At 47.5% G+C, this 25148-nt stretch overlaps 1 protein-coding gene across 2 annotated transcripts in view; it reads right to left on the bottom strand.

Annotated features, from left to right (window-relative positions):
• Positions 1 to 25148, bottom strand: part of DIS3L2 (DIS3 like 3'-5' exoribonuclease 2) — a 312241-nt gene that overhangs the window by 179016 nt on the left and 108077 nt on the right. For both annotated transcript variants that reach the window (XM_054983630.1, XM_054983631.1), the window contains one exon: positions 21233 to 21467. In XM_054983630.1, coding sequence (XP_054839605.1) covers positions 21233 to 21467 — 235 coding nt within the window. The remainder of the gene's footprint in view (positions 1 to 21232; positions 21468 to 25148) is intronic.

Here is a 25148-nt window from a genome sequence, read left to right as displayed (position 1 = left end):
GCTACAGCTCAAGGCTGGAACTAATGGATCGATGAGGAAGGTCAGACTGAGAAAAGCTATAGCATAAACCGTGAAACAACCAGCCAGCCATGATGAACACAGTTATCTTTTACATATAAATAACCTTATTCACACTCTGTTGGTATGATATGATTCTTGGAGTGATTCCGCACATGTTGGATAATGCACTTCCAATCCTCTTTATAGATCATTTGGAACGGATTTTTTTGTGCGCGGAACAAAAAATCCACCTCAAACGATTGATAAAGTGCATTGAAAGTGCATTATCCAACGTGTGCGGAATCAGCCATTTTTAGATTTACACGTGCAAGGGACCTGTGAGGGGGGGGGGGCTTATTCTCCCTCCTGGCTCCACTTTCCTTCCTCCTCACAGCCTCTGCAACTTCTTTCCCTGCTTCCTTCCCTCCTTCCTGCCCTTCTCAGTTGCTCCCTCTGCAACTTTACCCCCAGTCCTAACTTCTCTCCTTTGTAAGATTGTCAGCTCCAAGTAGGGAAATTACTGAAGATTTGGGGGGCAGAGTGTCAGTCTATGGAAGACAGGATACGTTGAAGCTGACTCTAACCCCTTGCAGCAAGAAATCCAGGCTCTTGAGTAAATGGGTTTTATTGAGATATTCAGGCTTCGCCATACGTATGTCCATAGGATACACAGAAGCAAAACAAAGGCGTCTGGCTGGACACAGGCTCCTTGTTAGGAACGACGCATTGAGTACATGACACATTATATCTATCCCTCTACATGTCCCCTCCACCCCCAATAGTCCATCCAGCCGAACATAATCAGTAGCGGGACGGAAGGAGCTGTCCCAAGGCCGCTGCGGCGAGCCATCCGAGATAAGGGCTCCTCCGTACTGGAATCTGGAAAGCAACAAGGGAATAGGTGCACGAGGCTATTGCAACATATAACAAAGCTGGGTAACAATATGGAGGGACAGTGGGCAACGGACCTGACACAGAGCCTGAAGAAGGCAGCATTTGGGGATGGGAAGGCTATCACTGGGGTACAATTCTACAGAGTCTCCCCTCCAAAGCAGTCATTTTCTCCAGAGGAACTGATCTTTGTGGCTTGGAGATCAGTTGCAATTCTAGGAGCTCTCCAGCCACATCCTGGAGGCTGGCAACCCTACTCCTTCCAACCCAGAGCTCCTTTGCTCCCCCATCCTCCATGCCCTTTCTGCCTTCCCGCTCTTCCTCCCCTCACTGTTCTCCAGTTCCAAAGTGAAACCGTGGAGGCCATTTTGGATTACACAGGCAATCCAAAATGGCTGCTAAATTCTCAGGAATCCAATCTCATTAGATCTCAGCATTTCATTTTTTTTTAACTCAAACCCCGTTACCCTCAATTTTTAAAAAAAATTGCAGCAAATCTAGGGTTGTCAGGCGCCCCGGAGCTCAAACCGTGGGACGGGGGGGGGGGGAGCACACACTGGGAGGACTCACAGAACACTTCTTTGTTGCACCAGGAATGACGTCACTCCCGGAGTGAAATCAGCCCCATGCGAAATCCTTCACTTCCTTGTTGCAGCCAGAATGACATCATTCTCAGCGCAACAAGGAAGTGCTTTGGAACACGCAGGAGTGCACTGCGCAGCTCCTGGGCCATTTCCTGAGCCTTATCCCCCTGCCGGCCAGGTAGGTGGTAGAGGGGGCGGAGGCTGGGAACTGGAGATGCCCCGTCCGACCAAGGGAAAGAGATCCCCATGCAAACCTGAGGGGTCCCCCAGGGTTTGCAGAAACACACACTCCTCGCCCGTCTGCCCCTGGCTGTGTTGAGCAGATTTTTTGATCTACATCCTGGATAGGGATGCCAGACCCCCGGTGGGGGCACTTACCTGGCCAGTGGGGGGGACGCACCTTCCGTGCGCGCTCTCCTGAGGTGCTGCATGCTCCCGCACACAGTAGCCACCAGGATCGGGCCCATTTTGGCCCAGATTGGGGCCGCTGCAGAGCGTGGGAGCGCTCCTGCGCTCCACAGCAGCCCAAAATGGGCCCAATCCGCTCCACAGCAGCCCCCAATCCAAGCCCCTGCAGAGCATGGGCATGCTCCCAGGGCTGCATGATGACATCACTTCCTGGAAGCGACGTCATCATGCTTGCAGGAGTGCACGCATACTTTGCGCGCACGCTCCCCCCCTTCTCAAAGGTAAGAGCCAGGCCCCAATCCCCCGCTGGAAGATTGAGGGGGCCTGGCAACTCTAATCCTGGAGCCAGGTTCAGAATCAGATACCTAGATGGCCAAACATGCCATGGCGATTATCAGAAACTACTGCAGAGCACGAGAAAAAATATTTCTGTGGCCCAGGTAAGCAAGCACATGTGTGCATTTGATGTATTTAATTTATTTAATTCATTAAATTTCTAACCCACCCTCTCCACAAATAGGCTCAGGGTGGGTAGACTACAATAACAATGAATACAATATAAAATTAATAATACAATACAAAGTGCAAAACACAATTTAAAACCATATCTAACAGCAGCGAAGATATTAAAACTATACACCTATTCAGCAATCAGAAGGGGTAGGGCAGGCAGGGCATATTTGTTACTAGAAACATCAGTGTACAGGCAGCAAACGTTTTGCCATGTAAAGGGCTAGGGACTCTAGCTGTGGAGCCTTGGCACATTATCCCTAGAGCCACAAGGGCAGCTTGCTGGCCTGAGCACCATCACAGGTGGTCGAAGGGTACGCTGCAGCTTACACCCCAGCAGGGAGCAGCTGACCCAAGGAGTCAACAAGCTTCCATCTGGCCTCGTGTCACCTTTGCCTTTGGGCCTAGAGGGTTGTTTTTGCATGTCCTTTAGGGACAAACCCAAAACTCAGCAACTGCTCAGGCAAGTATGTCAAAGCTTGTGAGAGTTCAAAACATTTTTTCTAGAACAGGTGCTGGAGGAGGGGGAGCTTATCCTACAAAATTGAGGCAGGGTCTTTGAAGAACTCTCTCCCTGCTTTTACGTTCCACCATTAATGTTTTCAAGCAATATTCAGGCACAGGTATAATATCCACCTCCGGTGCCAAGTGTTACTCAGGACTCACCTGACTCTAATTTGCCCATAAGCCCTGAAGGTGCAGAGATCTGATCTGTTTATGTGGAAGTGGTGGCTGACCATGTACTCACGGAGGCATTAGAGCTTTTTTAATGGCCTGATATTTTAAAGCCTTGCCCGGCTGTCCAGTTTGGTATAGTGGGTTAAGAGTGGCAGGACTCTAATCTGGAGAGCCAGGTTTGATTCCCCACTTCTCTGCTTGAAGCCAGCTGGGTGACCTTGGGTCAGTCACAGCTCTTTCAGAGCTCTCTCAGCCCCACCCACGTCAGAGAGTGATTGTCCTAAGGATAATAATAACACACTTTGTAAACCACTCTGAGTGTGGCACTAAGTTGTCCTGAAAGTCAGTATAGAAATCGAATGTTATTGTTGTTGGGTTGTTGTCCCACTGGCCAAGCAAAGAAGAAACAAACCAGCTTAAGTAACCTTTTGCTGAGCTGAGTTTTAGGCTATGTGTTAAAAATTTTAATAGTGTTGACTAGAGAACATAGAATGTGTCTATATCTTATGCAAGAGACCACTTAGGCAGCAAAGCTTTTCTAATGACAGAGCTCCAATGACGGGAGAAGCTGAAAATGAGGAATATTCCCTTCCACACAGGAACAAGAATTAGAACCTGGCAACTCCCAGAGCCCAGACAGAGATAACAGGGTTCCACCTACCTGTAACTGTTGTTCATCGAGTGTTCTTCTGTGCAGCCACACACAGGAACTGCGCATGTGCTGACTTGCACATGCGCAGTTCCCATGTTGGACTGCACAGAAGACATGACAATGAACAAGCACACTGTCAAGAGGTGTTTGTGCAGCAACACGCTGAGTCTGTTTCATCCCCTCCTTCCTCCAAAGACCTCAGAGTGGTGTACATGGTCAACCTCTCGTTTGTTCGCACAATGATCCAGGGTGGTATGCTAGGCTGAAAGTGCGTGACTAGCCCAACTGAGCTTCATGCGTGCCCAACTGAGCTTCTGCAGCCGGGTCGCCCAGGCCCAGGCCAACACCCTACACTGCAATAACTACTCACCTTGCAAATAAACTGGAAGGGGGCATCCTCCAAGACCACTGATCAAGCTGATCTTGGGCAAAATCCCTCCCCAGACCCAACGGGAGAACCTGTCAGATTTCAAGCACTGAAGGCAAAAAAGAGAGAATCACGGAAAACAGCAGCAAACCAAAAAAATGTGCCATGAACAACTTACTAAGTATTGTCGAAGGCTTTCACGGCCGGAGAACAATGGTTGTTGTGGGTTTTCCGGGCTGTATCACCGTGGTCTTGGCATTGTAGTTCCTGACGTTTCGCCAGCAGCTGTGGCTGGCATCTTCAGAGGTGTAGCACCAAAAGACAGAGATCTCTCAGTGTCAATCCATATGCAAAAGAACCTCCCCGGGATACAGTGAAGATTCCCCCCATTAGCATTCCACACCCTGGGAAACTCTTACAGGATGACTCAGCCCAAACCCACCTTTCTGAGTAGATATAAATTACCTGCTAACATCTTCTCCACACATTGACACTGAGAGATCTCTGTCTTTTGGTGCTACACCTCTGAAGATGCCAGCCACAGCTGCTGGCGAAACGTCAGGAACTACAATGCCAAGACCACGGCAATACAGCCCGGAAAACCCACAACAACCACAACTTACTAAGGCAAGAAATTAAACCATAGTGTAATCACAATAAAGAGTTAATACAACTAAGTTATCAGCGTTGTTTATAATTAATCATTTTCTAGAACGCACACAAAATATAATATACTGGGAGCAAACGGTGATTCAGGCACCAAATACGTACATTTATAAATCTTGCAAAACAACCAAAACAACAATGCAAAGAGGGCACAATCATGAATTACTAAAGTGTAAGGTGCTAGTGGTTGAATTTCTCAATCACAAGTTTATATTCAACTGTAAGTAATTTTAAAGTGCTGGTGCCTGTATAAAGTGACTGTGTTTCCCAGAGTTGCTGCAGCAATGCGTTTTCTCATACAAATGAAAGTACAATTCGATATAAAGACGGGGTACGTCTTCTGGATTTCAAGCATCTGCAAAGTGATGGCAGAGGCTGGAGCTGGAGAAAAAAACCCATGCAGGGCACAGTTCAGGGAGGAGATTCGTGCAAACTTGTCAGCTCTTAGCCCAAACTAATTTTTTAAGCGAACATCTATAAGTACAAAGGTTTGCAATCTTCTTAAACCATTATCTGGTCTATTGAAAGGTACCGCTTCATCTATTCTGTGGACTGCAGCAAGATTAAAACCTGCCAACGATCTGTACACGTCCCTAAAACATCGAATTTCCTAGAGAAAAGGTATCCATTTTTAGAATCTCTCCCCCAAAATGACTTGTAAATAACAAAATTACCCTACCAAACAATTATCAATTTGGAAATCTAGGTATAAAACAACAAAAAATACACTAATACGAACAAAGAATCTTATACAAACCCTAATTCACAATGCCAATAAAGTATCTAATTTGGGCAAAAATGTAACACAATATCCAACTTGATAATAACTAGGGGTGTGTGCAGCGGAAGGGAGAGGAGCATTTAAACCTCCGAATCAGCCGCTTGTCGGGGGTTTCCCCGACAAGACAGCTGATCCAAGGGTGGGGGGGGAAATGCCCTTTCCCTGCTGCTTCGCAGCAACAGGGAAAGGAACATTTAAATGCTGTGAAGTGGCAGGGAAAGCGCATTCCCCCCTTGGATCAGCAGCTTGCCAAGGTGCTGATGGAAGCCGATTGGGGTTTACAATGCCCCTTTCCATGCTGCTGGGCAACGGCACGGGAAGGAGCATTATAAACCCCGGGATCAGCTGTTTGGCGGGGAAATCCCCACCAAGCATCTGATCCAAGCCGGCTGGGGTTTAAATGCCTCTTTCCGTGAAAAGGGACATTTAACCCCCGGCATCAGCTGTTTGGTGGGGAAATCTCTGCCCAGCAGATGTTGGCAGAGGTTTAAATACCCCTTTCCAGGGCCAGGTAAGTGGGGTGGGGGTGATGGCGGTGACGAGTGGGGAAGCTAGAAGCTTTCCCCTTCACTTCGGCACGCTCCGAATCAAGCGATTTAAATACCTGAATCTGAAGCAGCTTGCCGCTTAGGGTTTGGGGTGTTTATGAAGTTTTTTCCCACTTCGGGTAAACCCAAATTTTTTTCTGGTGCATACCCCTAATAATAACAATAAATCTGTAGTTCAAAAGTTTTTCATGTATAATTGTTGTAGTGATACCATTTTATGTGATTGTTGTTATTGTTATGTATAAAAGTTGGAAAATAAAAAGATTAAAACCAGCCAAATACCCCAATGCTCCCAAACAGCTCAGGTCGGGCCACTTTGCTTTCACGTGCTCCATGGACGGAACGTATGTTAACACACACACGACATGACCTTTTTATGTTCCAATAAAGCCAGATTCACCTGTTCACCAATTTTTCAATATGAAAATTCCCTGGCTTTTGCTCCTGAAAGATCTGAGGGGGTGAATTGCAAGGAAATGCTTAGTTAGATGTTTTAGCCACCCAAATGGCAGATTGGGGTATAATCCTGAAAACCAAGGCAACTGGGATGCTTTTCAAACTAAATAATAATAATAATAACAACAAGAACAACATTCGATTTATATACCGCCCTTCAGGACAACTTAATGCCCGCTCAGAGCGGCTTACAAAGTATGCCATTATTGTCCCCACAACAAAACACCCTCCGAGGTGGGAGGAGCTGAGAGAGCTCCAGAGAGCTGTGACTAGCCCAAGGTCTCCCAGCTGGCTTCAAGTGGAGGAGTGGGGAATCAAACCCGGCTCTCCAGATTAGAGTCCCGTGCTCTTAACCACTACACCAAACTGGCTCTAATGTTCTAAGCGCCTGAAGAAATCCTAGCCAAGATGGTTCCCTAGCGGTTAGAGCAGCCTGGCTCCATGAAGACTCTCTTAACAACACCTTGATGGAGTCATCGATCACCCCAACAGCTGGGGTGGGAAAGTCAAAAGTGAAGGTCCATGACCAGCAGGTACCGCTTTGGCAAAGACTGTGCCAAGAATCGATCCCATTTTATAATTCCACCCCTCCTCTGATGAAATCACGGCAGCATACACGTTTCTGCCATCCTCCATTCTTTCTCCACAACAATCCTATGAGGTGGATTAAGGTGAAAGAGAATGACTGGCCTAATGTCTCCCAGCAAGCTTCCATCGCAGAGCGGGGATCCGAGCCCAAGTTTCCCTACACCTACCCACTATGCCACTCTGACTGACTCTCAAGAAGCGTTAGGGCTGACAGAGGTGTCTGGTAGAAGGAGCCTGCACTTTTCACAGATGTGACAATGACAGCCATATTAGTTTATTCATGTCTTTCCCTCACCCACGGGTAAAAAGGTGTGAGGGGATGGAGCAGGGTCTGCTTTTATAGCACCTGATGAAGCGCATGGGTGAGAGGAACTCCCGCCATAACCTCAACTGGGCTTCCTTAGTTTAACTCTTCTTTTCCCAAAGTGAATAGAGGAAGGATTCTGCCTCCGTCATCCATATTCAAAGGCAGACAGGGAACTTAACTCGACTGGCTCCTGCTGCGGTGGGGGATAATCACGTGATGTGCACGTCCAACAAGAACAACTTTCGAAAGGGCATGGAGCAGCACAGACAGGGGAGAGCGCACGGTGAATGAGGAAAACCAGAAGAAATCCTGGAGAGCTGAACTAAGAGGTAAAGCGGTGGGTGGGGAGGTGGGAAAGGCAGGGAGAAAAACCGACTCCAATCTGCCAAACCAGAAATAAACTATGCCGAAACTCTGCTGTCGTGGTTATCCGGTGACCATTCAATATTTCCACCCTGGGCAGCAATGTGTTTTCAGTGGGAGATTTACTATGTTAGCTTGGGCAGGGCTTGCGGAGCTTATCTTACAGTGCAAACACTCTCCAGCAGCTCGGGCCCAGCAAAACGGTGCTTTAATCCCCTTGTTTCCCTTTCGGGTGATTACCTGACAAAACCAAAAATTGTTATAGCTTTGCTGAAAAGAAAATTAGGCACTAATAGCCAGAAACCTCTCCAATTAGTTCTGTTATTACCAGCAAATTAGATCCAGCGATTGCACTGTTAGCGGCCCTCCGAGACCGGCAGCTTGAATGGCTCTCATACCGAGCGACTGCATTTAGCCAGCAGCCCCTCCTCCTGGTCTGATGGCTTTAAAAAAATAGTTCTTGAAAGTTCTTTGCACAAATTAGATTAACCAGGACAGCTGAGGTGGCCAAAGCGGGCCCTTAAAGCCATCAGATTAAAACACTTATTAGCCGTGACGGATCCAAAGTTATTTTTTCCAGGCTTGCAGCGGCCACTGTGGAAATTTCCAGCTCTCTCCAAGAAGAGCACAATTAACATTAGCAATCCCCACTTGCAAATGAAAATATATTGTGTTTTCAGATCTCAGAAAGAGGGAGTGGGGTGGGGAGGATATATCACCCACCCTGGATGGAAAGGAGTGCACGCGGTAAAAGCTCAGCAACTCTGGTTATAAAAGTCACAGGCTGAGTTTGCACATGATCCGAGCTGGAAATGAAGCGGCTGCAGTTGGAGGTGACCTCGCCTCGGCCTCCATCTTTGGTTTAGACTGGCTGCCCCTTTGACAGTAACACAGGCAGAGTATATCAGCAGGGCAGAGTAGCACCGTTGCGCTACCAAGTTCCCAGAACGCACTACCAACCACGCCCGGCTCACCCACCACGTTGTGCTCCTTTCTTCTTTTAGCTGATGAGAACAGGGCCACGCCCAAGCCACCTGGCCAACCATGCAGAGATCAATGGTTTTCCCAAAACAAACTGGAAAGCAATTCTTGGGAGTCCTAAAGGGCAGGGGGGAAAGTTCCCAGAAGATTTCAGGGGGGGGGAGTTGATTTGGGAGTCTTTTTTTTAAAAAATCTCCAATGGAAAATTGGGAAATTTGGGGAGCACATACTAGGAAATATTTTTTCTCCTTTAAAACGAACGAAATGCTTCCCAAAGCAAGTTTTTACTCTCAAAATGTACAGCATGAAAAAATTTGAAGACATTCTCCAGTTTTCCAATGGAATGACTGGGAAATCTGCGGGATCGCTAGTCATACAAAATAGTTTCTCTTTTTGAGTTAGAAAAACATTGTCTTAAAAAACGTTTCTCTCATTCCAAATGTATAGCATGAATAGTTCTGAGGACTTTCTCATTCTTCCAACAGAAAAATTAGGAAATTTGGGAGAACAATGAAAAAAATACTCCTATGGTTTTTGTTTTTCCCTTTTGGACTGAGAGGAATGAAAGACAAAGCTTTACTCAAAATGCATAGCATGAAAAATTTTCTGTAAGACAATAACAGCATTAGATAATGGTAATTCTGTTGTATATTGAAGCATACAAATGTTTATTGTTTTTGTTTAAATGTAAGTAATTAGAGCAACAATATGCTGTAATGTTAATTCATTATTAAAAAGCTCGGTGTTTTCTATGTTTTAAAGTCTAACTTAATATCCAAATATGCTGGTATCCTACCTACTGTGATTTTTAAGAGTCCGCTTCTGTTTAAGTAATACATTTTCTTTCTTTTTAACTAGGTCAATTGGTTTTTGAACTTCAGCTTTTATTTTTCCTCTCTCTCAGAGGTCAAAAATTAAAATGTATATGCTATGGCAGCACAGGGCACATTAGATTGCAAACCTTTCTCTAGTATCAGGTATACTTAAAATGCTTCTTATGGCAAACTAAGACGTTTATACCTTTAAATTCCATAAGTTGACCAAATAGCACAATTGTATATGGTAAATTATAAATGATGTGTTTTATTGATGGTTGTTGTGGGTTTTCCGGGCTGTATTGCCGTGGTCTTGGCATTGTAGTTCCTGACGTTTCGCCAGCAGCTGTGGCTGGCATCTTCAGAAGTCTTTTGGTGCTACACCTCTGAAGATGCCAGCCACAGCTGCTGGCGAAACGTCAGGAACTACAATGCCAAGACCACGGCAATACAGCCCGGAAAACCCACAACAACCATCGTTCTCCGGCCGTGAAAGCCTTCGACAATACATCGATGTGTTTTATTTATTCAGTAGAATAGTTTAGATCTGATAGTAAGGGAAGTATTGCCTATATTTCCATTTCCCATAAACACCTGTGTTTTTCACTAATCCCCCACCCCTCCAGTGGCTTCCAAATTTCCAGAAATTTTCCATCACTAGTATTTCTCTCTGCAATCAAACCATCTTTCATTGGTGGTAACCAAGTCAGCAGGGGTGGAACCAGCACCCCCATGAATGGCACTATATGCCCCCCCACAACAACAACAACAACAACAACATCATCATCATCATCATCATCCGACTTCTATTCTGCCCTCCCCGCAAGAGGGCTCAGAGCGAGTTACATCAAACATCACATATAATTTAAAACCACAATAGCAAACATAGAATCATAAAATTTAACAAATTTCACTCCCCAAGATGGCGGTCCTTATCGTTTACACTCCCCTGCCTATAAGGTAGAGGAGGAAAGAGAGGGGAGAGGGAAAGAAGGGGAAGGGAAGGAGGGGGCAACATTCTTCTCAATTATACTCATATGGGGATCATGATGACCAGGGCTTTTTTTCAGCGGGAACGCGGTGGAACGGAGTTCTGGAACCTCTTGAAAATGGTCACGTGGCTGGTGGCCCCGCCCCCTGATCTCCAGACAGAGGGAAGTTTAGATTGCCCTCAGAGGGCACCACCTCTTTTCCCAGAAAAAAAGCCCTGATGATGACCCTCCCAACAAGAGACTGGGGAGGGGGGCTCACCAGATAGCGTACCCATGCACTTTTTAAAAGCTTCAATGCAATGAACAGTTTTGCACCATCCACTTAAGCAGCCACCCTACACCGATGCAATATAACCACGCCACCTAAGTGTTCCTCTCAAACAGCCTGTAGGTTCAGCTCTTAGAGACTGAGTAATCTGAATGCAGGATATAGTACATGGTCGGCCCCACTTGCGCCTGGCCATGGAGCTCGGAGGAGGCCACACCCAGCTGGTCACGACTCTTCTCCGAGTTTGGATTTGGAAGCATCCACATCAACCAAACCTGCCTGAATGACCAACATATATCCCAGGCCTCTATAACGATGAAGTTACCAAAGAAGTTGAAGCCACTTTTGAAAGGGACATCCAAAACACCTGTGCCGGTAACAGCGATGAGATGGGAGCTGTCTTGCCCATGCCGCAGAGAAGGTCTTCCGATAGATTATCCCATGGTTGATGAGCTTTTCATCAAAAAGAAAATTTACTTGAGAGAAAACCCAATTGGCTTCCCATGCTCAACTCAGGCTGAGTCAGGGAGCACCTCCCAGTTATGTACAATTTCCAACTGGAATAGTTTTTGCACTACGCTCCAACATCACAATGGGAAGTATTCAAGATGGCAGCTCATGGTCTGGGCATTATTTCTTCCTTGTAGCATCAGCTCCACAGGACGGAGCCTCCCCTGCTTCTTCGTACGGCATGCCACAATCTGGACTGAATCACCTAATCTGGGAGGGGATGATGAGTGGAACATTTCATGAATTTAGAGGGTGGGCGTGGGTTCATATCATGAGGAGAGAAGCCCACCGATTTAGTAGAAACAGGCCCCGCATTTTGCACGTTGTTCTCTGCCCTAGAGACCAGAGTCGGGACAATCAGGCATCACGTCCATGGAAGACCTGACAATGGCAACAGAGATACATCTCTGGTGACCTCGATACAGGCAGGAGCAAGTGTGAAGTCCAAGTATGCAGGCAAAGAGCTCAAAACTGGCAAGGCAACCCATAAGATTCGAGGAAAGGGTAATACAAGGCAGGGAAAGGGAAAGGCAAGAGGTGAAAGGAAGTGCAGAACATGAACACAAAAGCAAGTTATTCAGCCTTAAAAGAGAGCAAGTGGCTTACTCACTGGAGCACACAAAAGCTGCCTTATACGAAGTCTGAAATGAAATCTGCCCCTCAAGTCATAGCTGACCTGTGGCTACCCCTGGTGGGGTTTTCATGGCAAGAGACTAACAGAGGGGGTTTGCCACTGCCTGCCTATGCAACCCTGGACTTTGTTGGAGGTCTCGCATTCAATTACCAACCAAGGCCGACTCTGCTTAGCTTCTGATGAGATCAGGCTCACCTGGGCTATCCAGGTCAGGGCATACCAAATCCATTAAGACCAATATTGTCTGCTCTGACTGTCAGACACGCTCCATGTCTCGGGCAGAATTCTTGTACATCATCAGAACCCCCACTCCCTTTAATTAGAGATATCAGAGATTAAACAGGGGACCTCTACCACACAGAGTCACAGCCTTGCCACAACCAGGCAATGGGCCACTCGGATCGAGAAGCGGAAACAAAGCCTGGGGTCTATAAAGGAGGAAGTGGAGCCCAAGTGGCCCTTCTTTATCACCAGACTGCCTGCCTCAAGGGCATCTCGCTGCACAAGCTTAGAGTGCCTGCAGTTCCTTTCCATGGCCAGCTATCCTGGTGGCGCAATAAGCAAAGAGCTAAAGCTGTTCACTAGTCTTGTGATGCCTGCCTTGACCGCCCCCACCCCCACCCCCAGTCAGCATCCTAAAGATTCCCTGGTAATATTGGACTTTTCCCTACAGCCAAAAGGCCTGCAAAAACAAGCAGGCACTGGCCTAACTGGGGGGGCGAAACACAGCCGTTCCCTTTTCTAAGTCAGGAAGCGCTAGCCGAACTTGTTTAACCACAATGCTCCTCTTACCTGGAAGAGCAGAAATATTTCCCAACCAGAGGCTTCACTTACCGTGCCCGGAATCACCTGCCCTCTAGTCCTCCACTGCAAAATGTAACTTCTCTATGTGCAAGTCACGGAGGGTCATATCAAGTCAGGCTAGACACTATTCCCAAGACATTTCGTAACATCTCTTGGATGCGCCTCAAAGAGTCTCTCTACACGGGATGTCTTGACATGTCTTCATCAAGTGTTGGGAGACGCAATGTTAGCTAGGAAACTAAGTTTTAAAAGACAGAGCCGGCGGAGATCACTCCTCAGAGGGTTTGTTAATTTCATCTTTGCCTCCCCAAAGGCTCTGTCAATTTCACCTCTCCAGTCTATAACTGTGTGGGATCGCAACCAGAGGGCAGCGAGAAATGGAAATGGGCTGGAGAGGTTCTAATGCGCTGAAGTTTCCCTTCTGGCATTTCACAGCCCCTTCACTCAGCTCCAGTGTATAGCAAAAGCCTTTGCTCTGCTGCCGGCTCTGTCTTTTTAAACTACCTTTCCCGGCTACCACTGCATCTCCCGACACGTTTTCTTCATGTGTCAGACGTGTCGTGTAGAGAGACTCAAGGACAAAGCCAGCTTCCCTAAGGGGTCTCCTTTTTAAGGACTTCAATTTAAAGCAGGGAGGGGTTTGTTTTAACTTTTCACATCAGGTGTGAACATTTCTAACACTAGAACTGCAGAATCTTGACATCTCGAGTGCATAATAATTGTGACGCTGTTTTCCCCAGCCCCGAGTAAGTGCCTGCGTCTGCCGCCCAGGGATCGGAATTCATTTGTCTGCTCGACTAGAGACAATAATTTCAATTTGGGACAACAGTTTTGCTGCTGGAAGCAAAAGGCTGATTGGGTTGGATCATCCATGCAGCCAAGAAGGGGATAAATCCAGGCGTGTGCAGATTATATAAGAACGGGGGAGTGGAAGCACAGGGGCTAACACCCATACACGGCAAATGCATGGGAGAAATTATAACAGGGTGGCAGAATCAAGCCCCTCTACACCAAAGTCTGTTCTACAGAGGACGGCAGGAGACACTCCAGGCCATTAGCCGGCCTGGCATGTGGAACGATTCCTTTCTCTCGCTTATTCTCCCCTGATAACAGTATGTGCGTCCTTGGCTCTCTTGGTTATCTCTGGCTGCAGCTCAGCAGTTGGATCTCTGGTTCAGTCTGGTGCACCCTCACTTAAAAGGTGAGCAGGGGCAGAAACAGAAAAAGGAAGCAGTATCAGTTGGGTAGCTGTGTTGGTCTGTCATAGATGAACAAGGTTCGACTCCTGCAGCACCTTAAAGACCAACAAGAGTTTCCAGAGCAAAAGCTTTTGATCGCCAAGCTCCCTTCATCAGATACGAGAAGGTATGGAGATCTCTGAGCCCCTTTATCCCGGTCAGAAGGTGGGAGGGGTGCTGCAAAGAAGTAAGACAGGATGTGGGGGTACAATGTGAGATGTACCCAAGACTTCGCAACCAGAGGGCAGCGAGGAATGGAAATGGTCTGGAGCTGCCTTCCAGTGCCGAGCTTGGACCCGGAGAGGTTATAAATGGGCTGAAGTTTCCCTTCTGACATTTCACAGCCCCTTCACACAGCTCCAGTGTATAGCAAAGCCTTTGCCCTGCTGCCGGCTCTGTCTTTTTAAACTACCCTTCTGGCTAACGTTACATCTCTTGACACATGTTCTTCACGAGTCAGCTGTCTTTTGTAGAGGGACTCTTAGAAAGGCTCAATTAAATCAATTCGTCCCAGGAAGGCCAGGGGAAGGGAATATTTCATTTGAAAAAAGCATTCACCCATGATTCAGAGTGAGAGGGCTGTTCGTTTTCCACTCGGGCATTCCACAATGAAAACTAAGCATTCTGGGTTGCTGAACTTCTGCCTGGAGAGAGAGAGGCACCAGCCATATCACTGCCTGTCCGTGAACTGATTTGATTGCTGTGGGTTACACAACAGCATGAATAGCTTTGGCCTTGCACACCTTCCAAGGGCCACAGGGTTCAAGGCAGCGACCAGGAAGAGGAACAGCTGAAGAGAATGTTTGACTTTAAGTGTTTTGCTATTTATTTCTTCCTGCTGAAATCGCCCAACACAAAAAGCACAAGGACGCTTGGGTCAACAGAGAAAAACCCTCTTTGTCCAAAACAAATATCAACCTCTGAATCACACAGAGGGGTTTTGAAAAGTTTCTAGTCCCTTTGATCAAAGCACAGAAGAGATGCATCACAAGCCAGTCCTGCCTATTTCATCATTTTGAGTCGCAGACTTCAGCATCCTGACTTGTCGCTTTTACTCAAACTGTATTCTATTCCTTCCCAAACCTAAATAAATAACGCAGGTCTGCACCTCGCTTCTTATTTTGCACAATTACCTTTCTACTCCTGTTAATTGTGCAAAGGAAGGAAAAGTTTTAAAAGTCCACCCACCCCACCCCCTATAATGCCCATGTCCAAAACTGGAAATCCCGTTCAGTCGCCTCTGGCATCGTTCATTAGGCGCTGACCCCACGGTGAGCTCACCCACCCTACAGACTAGAAAGTTACTTTTTAAAAAATGAATGGTTGACAGCTTCAGTTTCTAAACAGGAGGATTATGTAATCCAGATAGAAGAGCAAGATTCGGGACTTTAAGGTGTTACTGGAACTGAATCTTGTTCTTCTACTACAGACCAACACGGCTACCCGCACAAAGTAATCTAGATAGGTAGAGAAGCCTATACAAATGAACGCCAGATTTTAGCCCTCACAGTTGGCTCATATGCTTAATGGTTTAGGGGAGATGCCGGGCACATGTTTGAAACAAGTTTCTAGTCCCTTAGATCAAAATATGCCTGAACGAGCGGGAGCTGTGCAAAAGCACAAGGCTGTGGCACAGACAAACACTTTGAAATTCCAGAAAGGCAAAAAGAAGGGAGGTTTAACATGTAAACCCATCCAGCGCCTCCTTCACTTACGCCTATAGCTACGACTTTGGCTCAGTTGGTATACCACAAGCTAGCCAGAGTATCTGGGGATTGTTCTTGCTCTGCTCTGGTTAGACCTCATTTGGAGTTCTGTGCACAGTTTTGGGAGTTACGGTTTAAGAAGGATGTTGACAAGCTGGAACCTGTCCAAAGGAGGGCGACGAAGATGGTGAGGGGTCTGGAGGCCAAGTCCTATGAGGAAAGGGAGAGGGAACCGGGTATGTTAAGCTTGGAGGGGAGACGACTGAGAGTGCGTACGATGGCCCTCTTCAAGTATCTGAAGGGCTGTCACATAGAGGATGGAGCAGAGCAGTTCTCTGATGCCGCAGCGGGTTGGACCAGAAACAACGGGTTAAAATTAAAGCAAAAGCTTTTTCAGCTAAACATTAGGAAGAACTTCCTGACAGGGCGGTTCCTCAGTGGAACAGGCTTCCTCGGCTCTCCTTCCTTGCAGGTGTTTAAGAAGAGGCTAGAGGGCCATCTGGCAGTTATGATGAGTCTCTTGACTTAATATGTAGATTGGGAGAGGGGGGCATGAAGGGATGAGCCAGTGCTTGGCTCTCGTGGTCCTTTCTTACATGCCCAGGGTAATGCCAATCGCCACTTTGTGGGTCAGGAATGAATTTTCCTCCAGGCCAGATTGGCCAGGGATCCTGGAGGTTTTCAGGCTTCCTCTGGGCATAGAGCAGGGATCATGGAGGGAAGTAGGGGGGGGGGATAGCTGTGAATTTCCTGCGTTGTGCAGAGGGCTGGACTAGATGACCCTTGTAGTCTCTTCCAGCTCTATGTTTCTATGAAAGGAGACCCATTTGGTAAGGTGGATACTGGCATACTATATGCATTTCCATAGCTTTATTTATACCTACAAACTGTCAGATACACCTTAGCATATCTGCCATGTTTGTTTTGATATAGACCTGCCATGTCTGTCTTACTGTATGTTGTTCTGGACCTCTGAGAATATGCAAAGGGAACATGCTTGCTTGCTTGGCTGTTAGCTGCTTATCTTGCAGGTGCCTGGTTGCTATTTCCCGGCTGGCTTGAGACCGTGGCCTTGAAGTTCCAGTCAGAGCTGTATCACCCTCCCTACGGGACTGGGTTGAGCTCATCCTTCCCCTCCCCCCTACGCTCTGAGATCCTAGACCCTTCGCGCCAAAACCCTAATGGATTTTCTCTCCTGGGGTGGGAACATTCCCCTATAATTAAACTTGCTTAGCCACCCTGCGTCGCTTCTGCCAATGCTCCTGTCTGAATATCTTGATACTGGTATATCTCATCAACAGAGTACCTTTAACTCATACCCTGTGGTGATGCAGTGAAGGGCTTGGGGGACTTACCTGGAAAGACCTGACACAAATACAGAGAGGCCACAGTGTGCCTGAGCCAAAAGCATCCCTCTTGGCTATTCAACAGTTTAACAGGCTTCCTTAGCCAATTGAGATTGGGCATGGTTTGGACTGCCTTTAAGAGCCGTGTCCTCAGACTGCTAACCTTCCCCCAGAGCTTGGGCAGATTAGAAACCGGAGTCTCACAGAATTGTCTCCTTGCAATACAAACACGGGCAAAGGGACTGACTCAATTGCCGCAGCTCTAACAACCGAGCAACCAGCCAGTCTGTATAAAAAGCAAGACTACCTGAACTGCATCAGTCACGCCTGGAAAAGCCTCCAAGGATATCGCAGGAGCAGTTCAACTAATCCTTTAACCTGCGCAAGTTAAAGGGGATTCGTTTTCAAGCCTGGCTGCAAACTTTACCAAAACATGCTAATGAGCGAGCAGCGGTGGACATTCCCAGATGCGACATCTGGGGATCTTCGAGAACCCCTTGTCAAAATCCCATCACCGTAAAGACGTTTCTTAAAAAAAATGTTTGCAAAACAACCCACAGACAAACGTCACCTGTTATGGCAACCACACAAATATTATCCAACGTGCGAGAGAAAATTTGTTTCAGAGGCCAGAACTGCTGCACAGGCTCAACATCAAATGGAAAGAGCTCGGGTTGGATCTCACAGATCTGTTTCACTAGTGGTGGCAAATTCCTCCAGAGCCAGCAGCCTTCCTCCTGACACAATAACATCTTGCGTCAAGGGAAGGCGCTCCGAGAAGAACTCTGGAGGTACCAGAGGACAGGAGGGGCTGGCAGACAGAGAAAGCCTGCCATCCTCTGGATGCTGCAGCTCCTTCATTTTTTATTTAACATACTTTTATTTAAAATATCTATATACCCACCTTCCTCCCACACCACTGGGGATCCAAGGCAGGTTAATAGGAATAAAACACAGCAATCATACAAACAACAAATAATTTTTTGAAAAATGACTATCCAAAAACAGGCTCTGACCTGGATAGCCCAGGTGAGCCTGATCTCGTCAGATCTCAGAAGCTAAGCAGGGTTGTCCTTGGTTAGTAACTGGATGGGAGACCTCCAGCGAAGACCAGGATTGCAGAGGCAGGCAATGGCAAGCCACCTCTGTTAGGCTCTTGCCTTGAAAACCCCACTAAGGATCGCCATAAGTCAGCAATGACTTGAAGGTGCTCTCCACCACCACCATCCAAAAACAGATGGGAAAAAAACAACAGTAAACAGCATCCATTTCACAGAGCCAGACTGGCCCCTGTAAAACGCTCCACTTTGCAGCCCTTACAGAATGCTGTCAGAACAGAATCCTTCTGGAAATCCATTCTCAAGGGCTGGGACAGCCATTGAAAAGGACCACTTCACAGAATCACAGAGTTGGAAGGGGCCATACAGACCATCTAGTCCAACCCCCTGCCCAATGCAGGATCAGCCTAAAGCATCCCTGGCAAATATTCATCCAGCCGCTTCTTGAAAACTGTCCATGAAGGGGAGCTCACCACCTCCCTAGGCAGCTGATTCCACTTTTGAAGTACTCTGACCATGAACATGTTCTTCTTAATGTCCAGCCGGTACCTTTGTGCATGTAATTTAAGCCCATTGCTTCAGGTCATACCCTCTGCTGCCAACTGGAACAGCTCCCTGCCCTCCTCCAAATGACAGCCTTTCAGATATTTAAAGAGAGCAATCATATCCCCCCTCAATCTCCTCTTCTCCAAACGAAACATTCCCAAGGCCCTCAGCCTTTCCTCGTAGGGCTCAGTCTCCAGACCCCTGATCATCCTCGTCGCTCCCCTCTTCACCCTCTCGATTTTGTCCACATCCTTTTTGAAGTGAGCATCCTTTATGAAGTGCTTTCAAAAACACTTTTTGAAGTGCTTTGAACATCCTTTTTGAAGTGCTTTCCGCTTATGGAAAGCAGCAGAACGTGTCCTCATCGGGGTGAAGCACCAAGCAGGCTGATGCTGTAGGGGCGCAGCTCAGTGGCAGAGGAGGTGGCTGTCATGCAGAAGGTCCCGATCAATCCCCAGCACCTCCAGTCAGAAGGAACAGGTTGTACGTAATGGAAAGACCTCTGCTGGGGGCCTGGAAGGGCCACAGCCACTCTCAGCAGACATTACTGGCCTTGATGGACCAACGGCCTGATTCAACGTCAGGCAGATGTATTCATGGGTTCAAGCCATGTTGCAACATGGGCTCATAGTCTATGACAGACAGCTCTTGGAAGTAACACTGGCTCAGGTACTTCCCGGTCATGCTTCATGGCCATCATGTAGATCACAGAGCTGCCCTCGAAGACTGTGTGGGAGCATGCCACAGGACCAAGGAACCAGGGGCACATTACTGTGCTCTAGCATTGGCCACTGTTCCCCACTGACTTCCAAGCAGGGCTTTTTTTCAGCTGGAACACGATGGAACGGAGTTCTGGCACCTCTTGAAAATGGTCATATGGCTGGCGGCCCCGCCCCCTGATCTCCAGACAGAGGGGGATTTAGATTGGCACGGAGGGCAATCTAAAATCCCCTCTGTCTGGAGATCAGGGGGAGGGGCCACCAGCCATATGACCATTTTCGCCGAGGGTGATTTAAACTTTAAAAAACTCCCCCTTGTTCCAGCTGACCCAAAGTGACGTCATGGTGTGGTCCTGGGAGCATGCGCGCACTTTGCACGCATGCATGTGGTACTGGGCGCACTACCTCCAGCCATGAGTTTCCCCCTGTGCTGGCAACCCACTGAGTTCCACCACCTCTTTTCCCAGAAAAAAGCCCTGCTTCCAAGTATCTCAAAGCTCCAAATATTTCAAAGCTTTAACTAGCCTAAGTGCTGCTCACCTTAAAAACTGCTTCTTTCCACGTCTCACACCTGCGCCCTGCACTTCCAGCAAGGAGCTCAGACCAGCAGAGCAGCAGTTTATTCCTTTTTATAACCAGGTAAACACAGCTGCGCCGCACACACCACGTGGTTCAAGCAAATGTCATGGCTCAGCAGGGGTCCTGTACCCGGGTCCCCCTGATCTGAGTCTGAGAGCCTCGCTGCAAGTGACATCTTACACGCAAACAGCACTTGATCATTTTCGCAAGTCTTTCTGGGAATTGAAGTCCCTCTCCCCCACCCCTTTTCTTTCTGTTCCTTCCCCTCTCTGTTAGAATGCCTGCCTGAAGAGACGGAGAAAGCCTGCTTTTGCAAATCGCTCCTCCAGTCACAAGCCTGCTCTCAATGATCTTTGGGGGTGGGCAGCTGCGACTTTCTCAGCTTTCTCCAGAGCATCTTCCCCCCCCCAGCAAGACAATTAGCAAAGTTGCAGCTGCCCGCCCCCAAAGATCACTGAAAGGACACTAGGACTTCACCAACATGTCAGCTTTCTCCAGAGCATCCCCCACCCCCCAGCAAGACGATTTGCAAAAGCTGCTGTCGTAGGCTTTCTCCGTCTCTTCAGGCAGGCATTCTAACAGAGAGGGGAAGGAACAGAAAGAAAAGGGGTGGGGGAGAGGGACTTCAATTCCCAGAAAGACTTGCGAAAATGATCAAGTGCCGTTCGCGTGTAAGATGTCACTTGTAGCGAGGCTCTCAGCCTCCAACCACCTCCCTGCACTTGTTCTCAGATATCACAATCCCCTGTCCTTATTCTGAACATACGCAGGCTATCTCCCAAGGAAAAAATATGGGCCTCCCGTTCTTTGAATTTGCATTTTTGAAAGAGTCCAGAATTTAGGGCTAGGGTTATTAAGATTTCATTATTTGGAAGCAGCCGGCTTGAGAAGAGCAGCTAGCCCTAAAATTTTAGAATTGCTTCTCCTTGTCTTGTATAGGGAGAGCTGGCGGGGGGAGGGGATGTCATTTGCCCTCTGGTAACGGGAAAGCATACGAACAAAGAACTTCTGAACATAACAGCTTCCAAGCGCCAGTTCAAGCCACCTTGAGATTCACAGGCAACTGAGCTGACCTGGGACGGTCAATTTTTTGCAGGGGCCATAAACACTCACTGATGTTCACTGGGCCGTTCAATGGCTTTCATGCAAATTTAAAATTCCTGTGTTGTGTTTTGAAGGTAACGGGAGAGGGAAAGAATTAACCAGAGCGACGGTTTACAGCCAAACCCGAACTTACCCTTTTCGCCAGCTCCCAGGGACAGCGCCCTAAGATCCTTCACCTCTCTAGAACTATCTTGTCCACTCTCGGCATCTTCACTGTCGTCATCAACCTGAGCCTCTATGATCACATCCGGGCTGTCGGCATCCCCTTTGGCTGGATCATTCAGCACGGCGGCACCTGGTGAATTCCTGGAGGCATCTGATTCTTGAGCGGCTTCTGTATCATTGTCGCCGCCCTCGGGCTTGATCACCTAAAGTGAAACAAGAAAGAAAAGGTGGATTCTGAATACCAAAACCATTCGGCAGCCAGTACACAGTATCTGGACTCCTCCAGGCGTCCTTGCTGGCCCCAGTTCTCCCTGAACCAAGTTGAAAGTGGTGAGTAAGACTCTTCTGGGCCTTTTGACCTCTCATCACAGAGGACTCCCCTTTTTCTCTTCCCGCTGCTTCTGTTCCCTGGTCCCAGAACAAACAGCCCTACCCAAGCTACTATCAGCATCTGAAAGACACACAAGTCACTTAATCCAGCAGGTACCTGTCCTGGGGTGAAATCAGAGGACAACTAGAGAAGGGGAGAAAAGGCTGTCATTTGGAGGGGGCTGAAAGGCTGTCAACTGGAGGAGGGCAAGGAGCTGTTCCAGTTGGCAGCAGAGGATAGGACCCGAAGCAACGGGCTTATATTACATGCAGAAAGGTAGCGGCTGGATATTAAGAAAAACTTTTTCACGGTCAGAGTAGTTCAAAAGTGGGATCAGCTGCCTAGGGAAGTGGAGTGAGCTCCCCTTCACTGACAGTTTTCAAGAAAAGGCTGGATGAATCTTTGTCAGGGATGCTTTAGGCTGATCCTGCATTGGGCAGGGGGTTGGACTAGAAGGTCTGTATGGCCCCTCCCAACTCTGTGATTCTGAGAGGGAGAGGGAGGGAACCCCCCTCGCTGCTTTCACCCGCCCACCCCTGGCTCAAACTCAGAAAATCTCTCACAAAATGTTTCCTCTTTCAAAACGATGAGGTCTTACTGAAAGCAGCGCTTTGAAATGGCAAAGGCAGTCCGTGCTGATGCAAAATCCGAAATTCGATGAGAAAATATTTCTTCAAATATATTTCACAATGGCCCAAAGGTGGCCTCCAGATCCAAAAGACAATGTGGGTGCTGTAGCTGAGCTCTTCCTTCAGCCGAATATTTTCTCATCGACTCATGAATTTTCGAGTTTGACCAGGAGGACTTAGCTGCATACGGCTGATACCAGTTGTATTATTGTTACATATGGATTTATTTATGCTATACACTATATTGAGCACTTTGCACTTTAAAAGTTCATAAACACTAAAATTTAATTGATAGAACCTTGTAGTTTTTATACACCGGTATTTTCTTTGTTGTGTTTGCAGTCTCGAATCCGGTGTACCCCGCCTTTAGTTTTGTTCCCAGCATCTGGCATTAAGAAACATACTGCCCCCTGGATATGGAGGCTCCATTCTAGATCGTGGCTAATAGCTACTGTATGTTTTTATAACAGTAGCTTCGTATGATCAAGCCAAAGGGCCATCCGTCTTGTTTCCACAGCGATGACTTGTTCAAATGGGTGATTCTTTCCCTCTTCCAGCTCTTGGTGGCAACCATTAAACCCCCTGAGCCTGTTTGCCTTTGCTGTGCAGCTGGTCTTAAAGATTCTTCTCTCATTCCATTTGCCTCTCCTTTATAATGTTAAACTTTAGTTTCAGACAGGTAGCTGTACTGGTCTGCGTTAGAACAGCAGGATTTGAGTCCAGTGGCATCGTAGAGACCAACAACATTTTCAGGGTGTAAGCTTTTGAGAGTTAGATTCCCTTTTCAAGATATAGGGTGGAGTGGAGATCCCTGAGGCTTTATATCACATTTAGGGGGTAGAGAGGTGAAACAAAGAAGGGAGTCAGGATGTAAAAGTACAATGCAGCTTGACTGGAGCAGAAATTAGCATCTGTAGTGAGATAAGAATCCTATTTCTAGAGTCACAGGGAGGTCTGACTCTTGTTGGAGTCTAAGGTGTTACTGGTCGCAAATCCTGCCGTTCTGTCTGAGAGTCTCTCTACACAAGATATCTTACAAAGGGATGCTCCAGTGGAAGATCTTACACTTGTTCTCCCGTTGTGGATACACATGCACCGCTAGGGAGACTTGAACATAAGTGTGGTGACACTGAGAGATCTCTGTCTTTTGGTGCTACACCTCTGAAGATGCCAGCCACAGCTGCTGGCGAAACGTCAGGAACTACAATGCCAAGACCACGGCTATGCAGCCCGGAAAATCCAAAACAACCATCGTTCTCCGGCCGTGAAAGCCTTCGACAATATACACAAGGTAAGTCACTTGAGCGTCCCTGTGCAAGATGTCTTATGTAGAGAGAATCTTTCAAGTGCAATCCTAAGCTCACTTTCCTGGGAGTAAGCCTCATTGAATAGGACAGAGAAGGGTCTTAAGTAGACCTGGTAAGGATTACTCACTTTGTCTCCAACACTTCCAAGAATGAACTGAGTTTTGAACGATGGTTGTTGTGGGTTTTCCGGGCTGTATTGCCGTGGTCTTGGCATTGTAGTTCCTGACGTTTCGCCAGCAGCTGTGGCTGGCATCTTCAGAGGTGTAGCACCAAAAGACAGAGATCTCTCAGTGTCACAGTGTGGAAAAGATGTTGGCAGGTCATTTGTATCTACTCAGGAGGGGTGGGGTTGAGCCGAGTCATCCTGTAAGAGTTTCCCAGGGTGTGGAATGCTAATGGCAGGAGGCTTCACTGTATCCTGAGGAGGTTCGTTTGCATATGGATTGGTACTTGATGTGCTAATCTTCTCTGCAGGGCTATTGTCGGGGATAGAATGTTTTGTTAGCCTGGTGTTTTTCAGAACTGGAAACCATGCTCTGTTCATTCTTAAGGTTTCTTCTTTCCTGTTGAAGTTTTGCCTATGCTTGTGAATTTCAATGGCTTCCCTGTGCAGTCTGACAAAGTAGTTGGAAGTGTTGTCCAGTATTTTAGTGTCCTGGAATAAGATGCTGTGCCCTGTTTGCGTTAGGCTATGTTCAGCCACTGCTGATTTTTCAGGTTGTCCAAGTCTGCAGTGTCTTTCATGTTCTTTTATTCTTGTCTGGATGCTACACTTTGTGGTCCCGATGTAAACTTGTCCACAGCTGCAGGGTATACGGTATACTCCTGCAGAGGTGAGGGGGTCTCTACTGTCTTTTGCTGATCGTAGCATCTGTTGTATTTTTCGGGTGGGTCTGTGACACTGAGAGATCTCTGTCTTTTGGTGCTACACCTCTGAAGATGCCAGCCACAGCTGCTGGCGAAACGTCAGGAACTACAATGCCAAGACCACGGCAATACAGCCCGGAAAACCCACAACAACCATCGTTCTCCGGCCGTGAAAGCCTTCGACAATACACTGAGTTTTGAACGTTTACGATCTCGCCATTTTGTTTTGAACCACTGGCTTTACACATTGCCTTTATTTTAGAGGTGGTTTTAGAGGTGGTTTTCTGGGACCCTTGAATTTCAATCCTGAAAGAACAGCCAGTGTTGTCAGACAAGAACAAAGGAGTCTTTGGTCCGACTAGGGACACAGAATGGATAATCCTTGGAGTTCCTCTATCGGGTAATCGATCATTCCAGCCAATGGCTGCAGAGGGGGTCTGCACCTGGACTCCCCAGAGACCTCTCACCTCTTCATGAGCCGTCCCTGAGCAAAACCCACATTTGAGATCTTCAAACAGCACGACCCTGTTTGCTCCTTTGCTTTCCGAATAGCTTTCCCTTCTGCCTCACTGCTGGGGCCGTTGCCAGCTGCGGTGAGTGTGGGGTGATGTATAATTTAGCGTGTGGGAACATCACGTTTCCTTGCCCTGAGGACTAAGTGGATGGAAGAGAATCCAGGTGCAAACTTCATGACTTGAGGAAAGCATACTT

This window comes from Eublepharis macularius, chromosome 6 (assembly GCF_028583425.1).
Source record: "Eublepharis macularius isolate TG4126 chromosome 6, MPM_Emac_v1.0, whole genome shotgun sequence".
Lineage (NCBI taxonomy): Eukaryota > Metazoa > Chordata > Lepidosauria > Squamata > Eublepharidae > Eublepharis > Eublepharis macularius.
The sequence above is the reverse complement of the archived record's forward strand: the minus strand, read 5'-3'. Positions and strand labels throughout refer to the sequence as shown.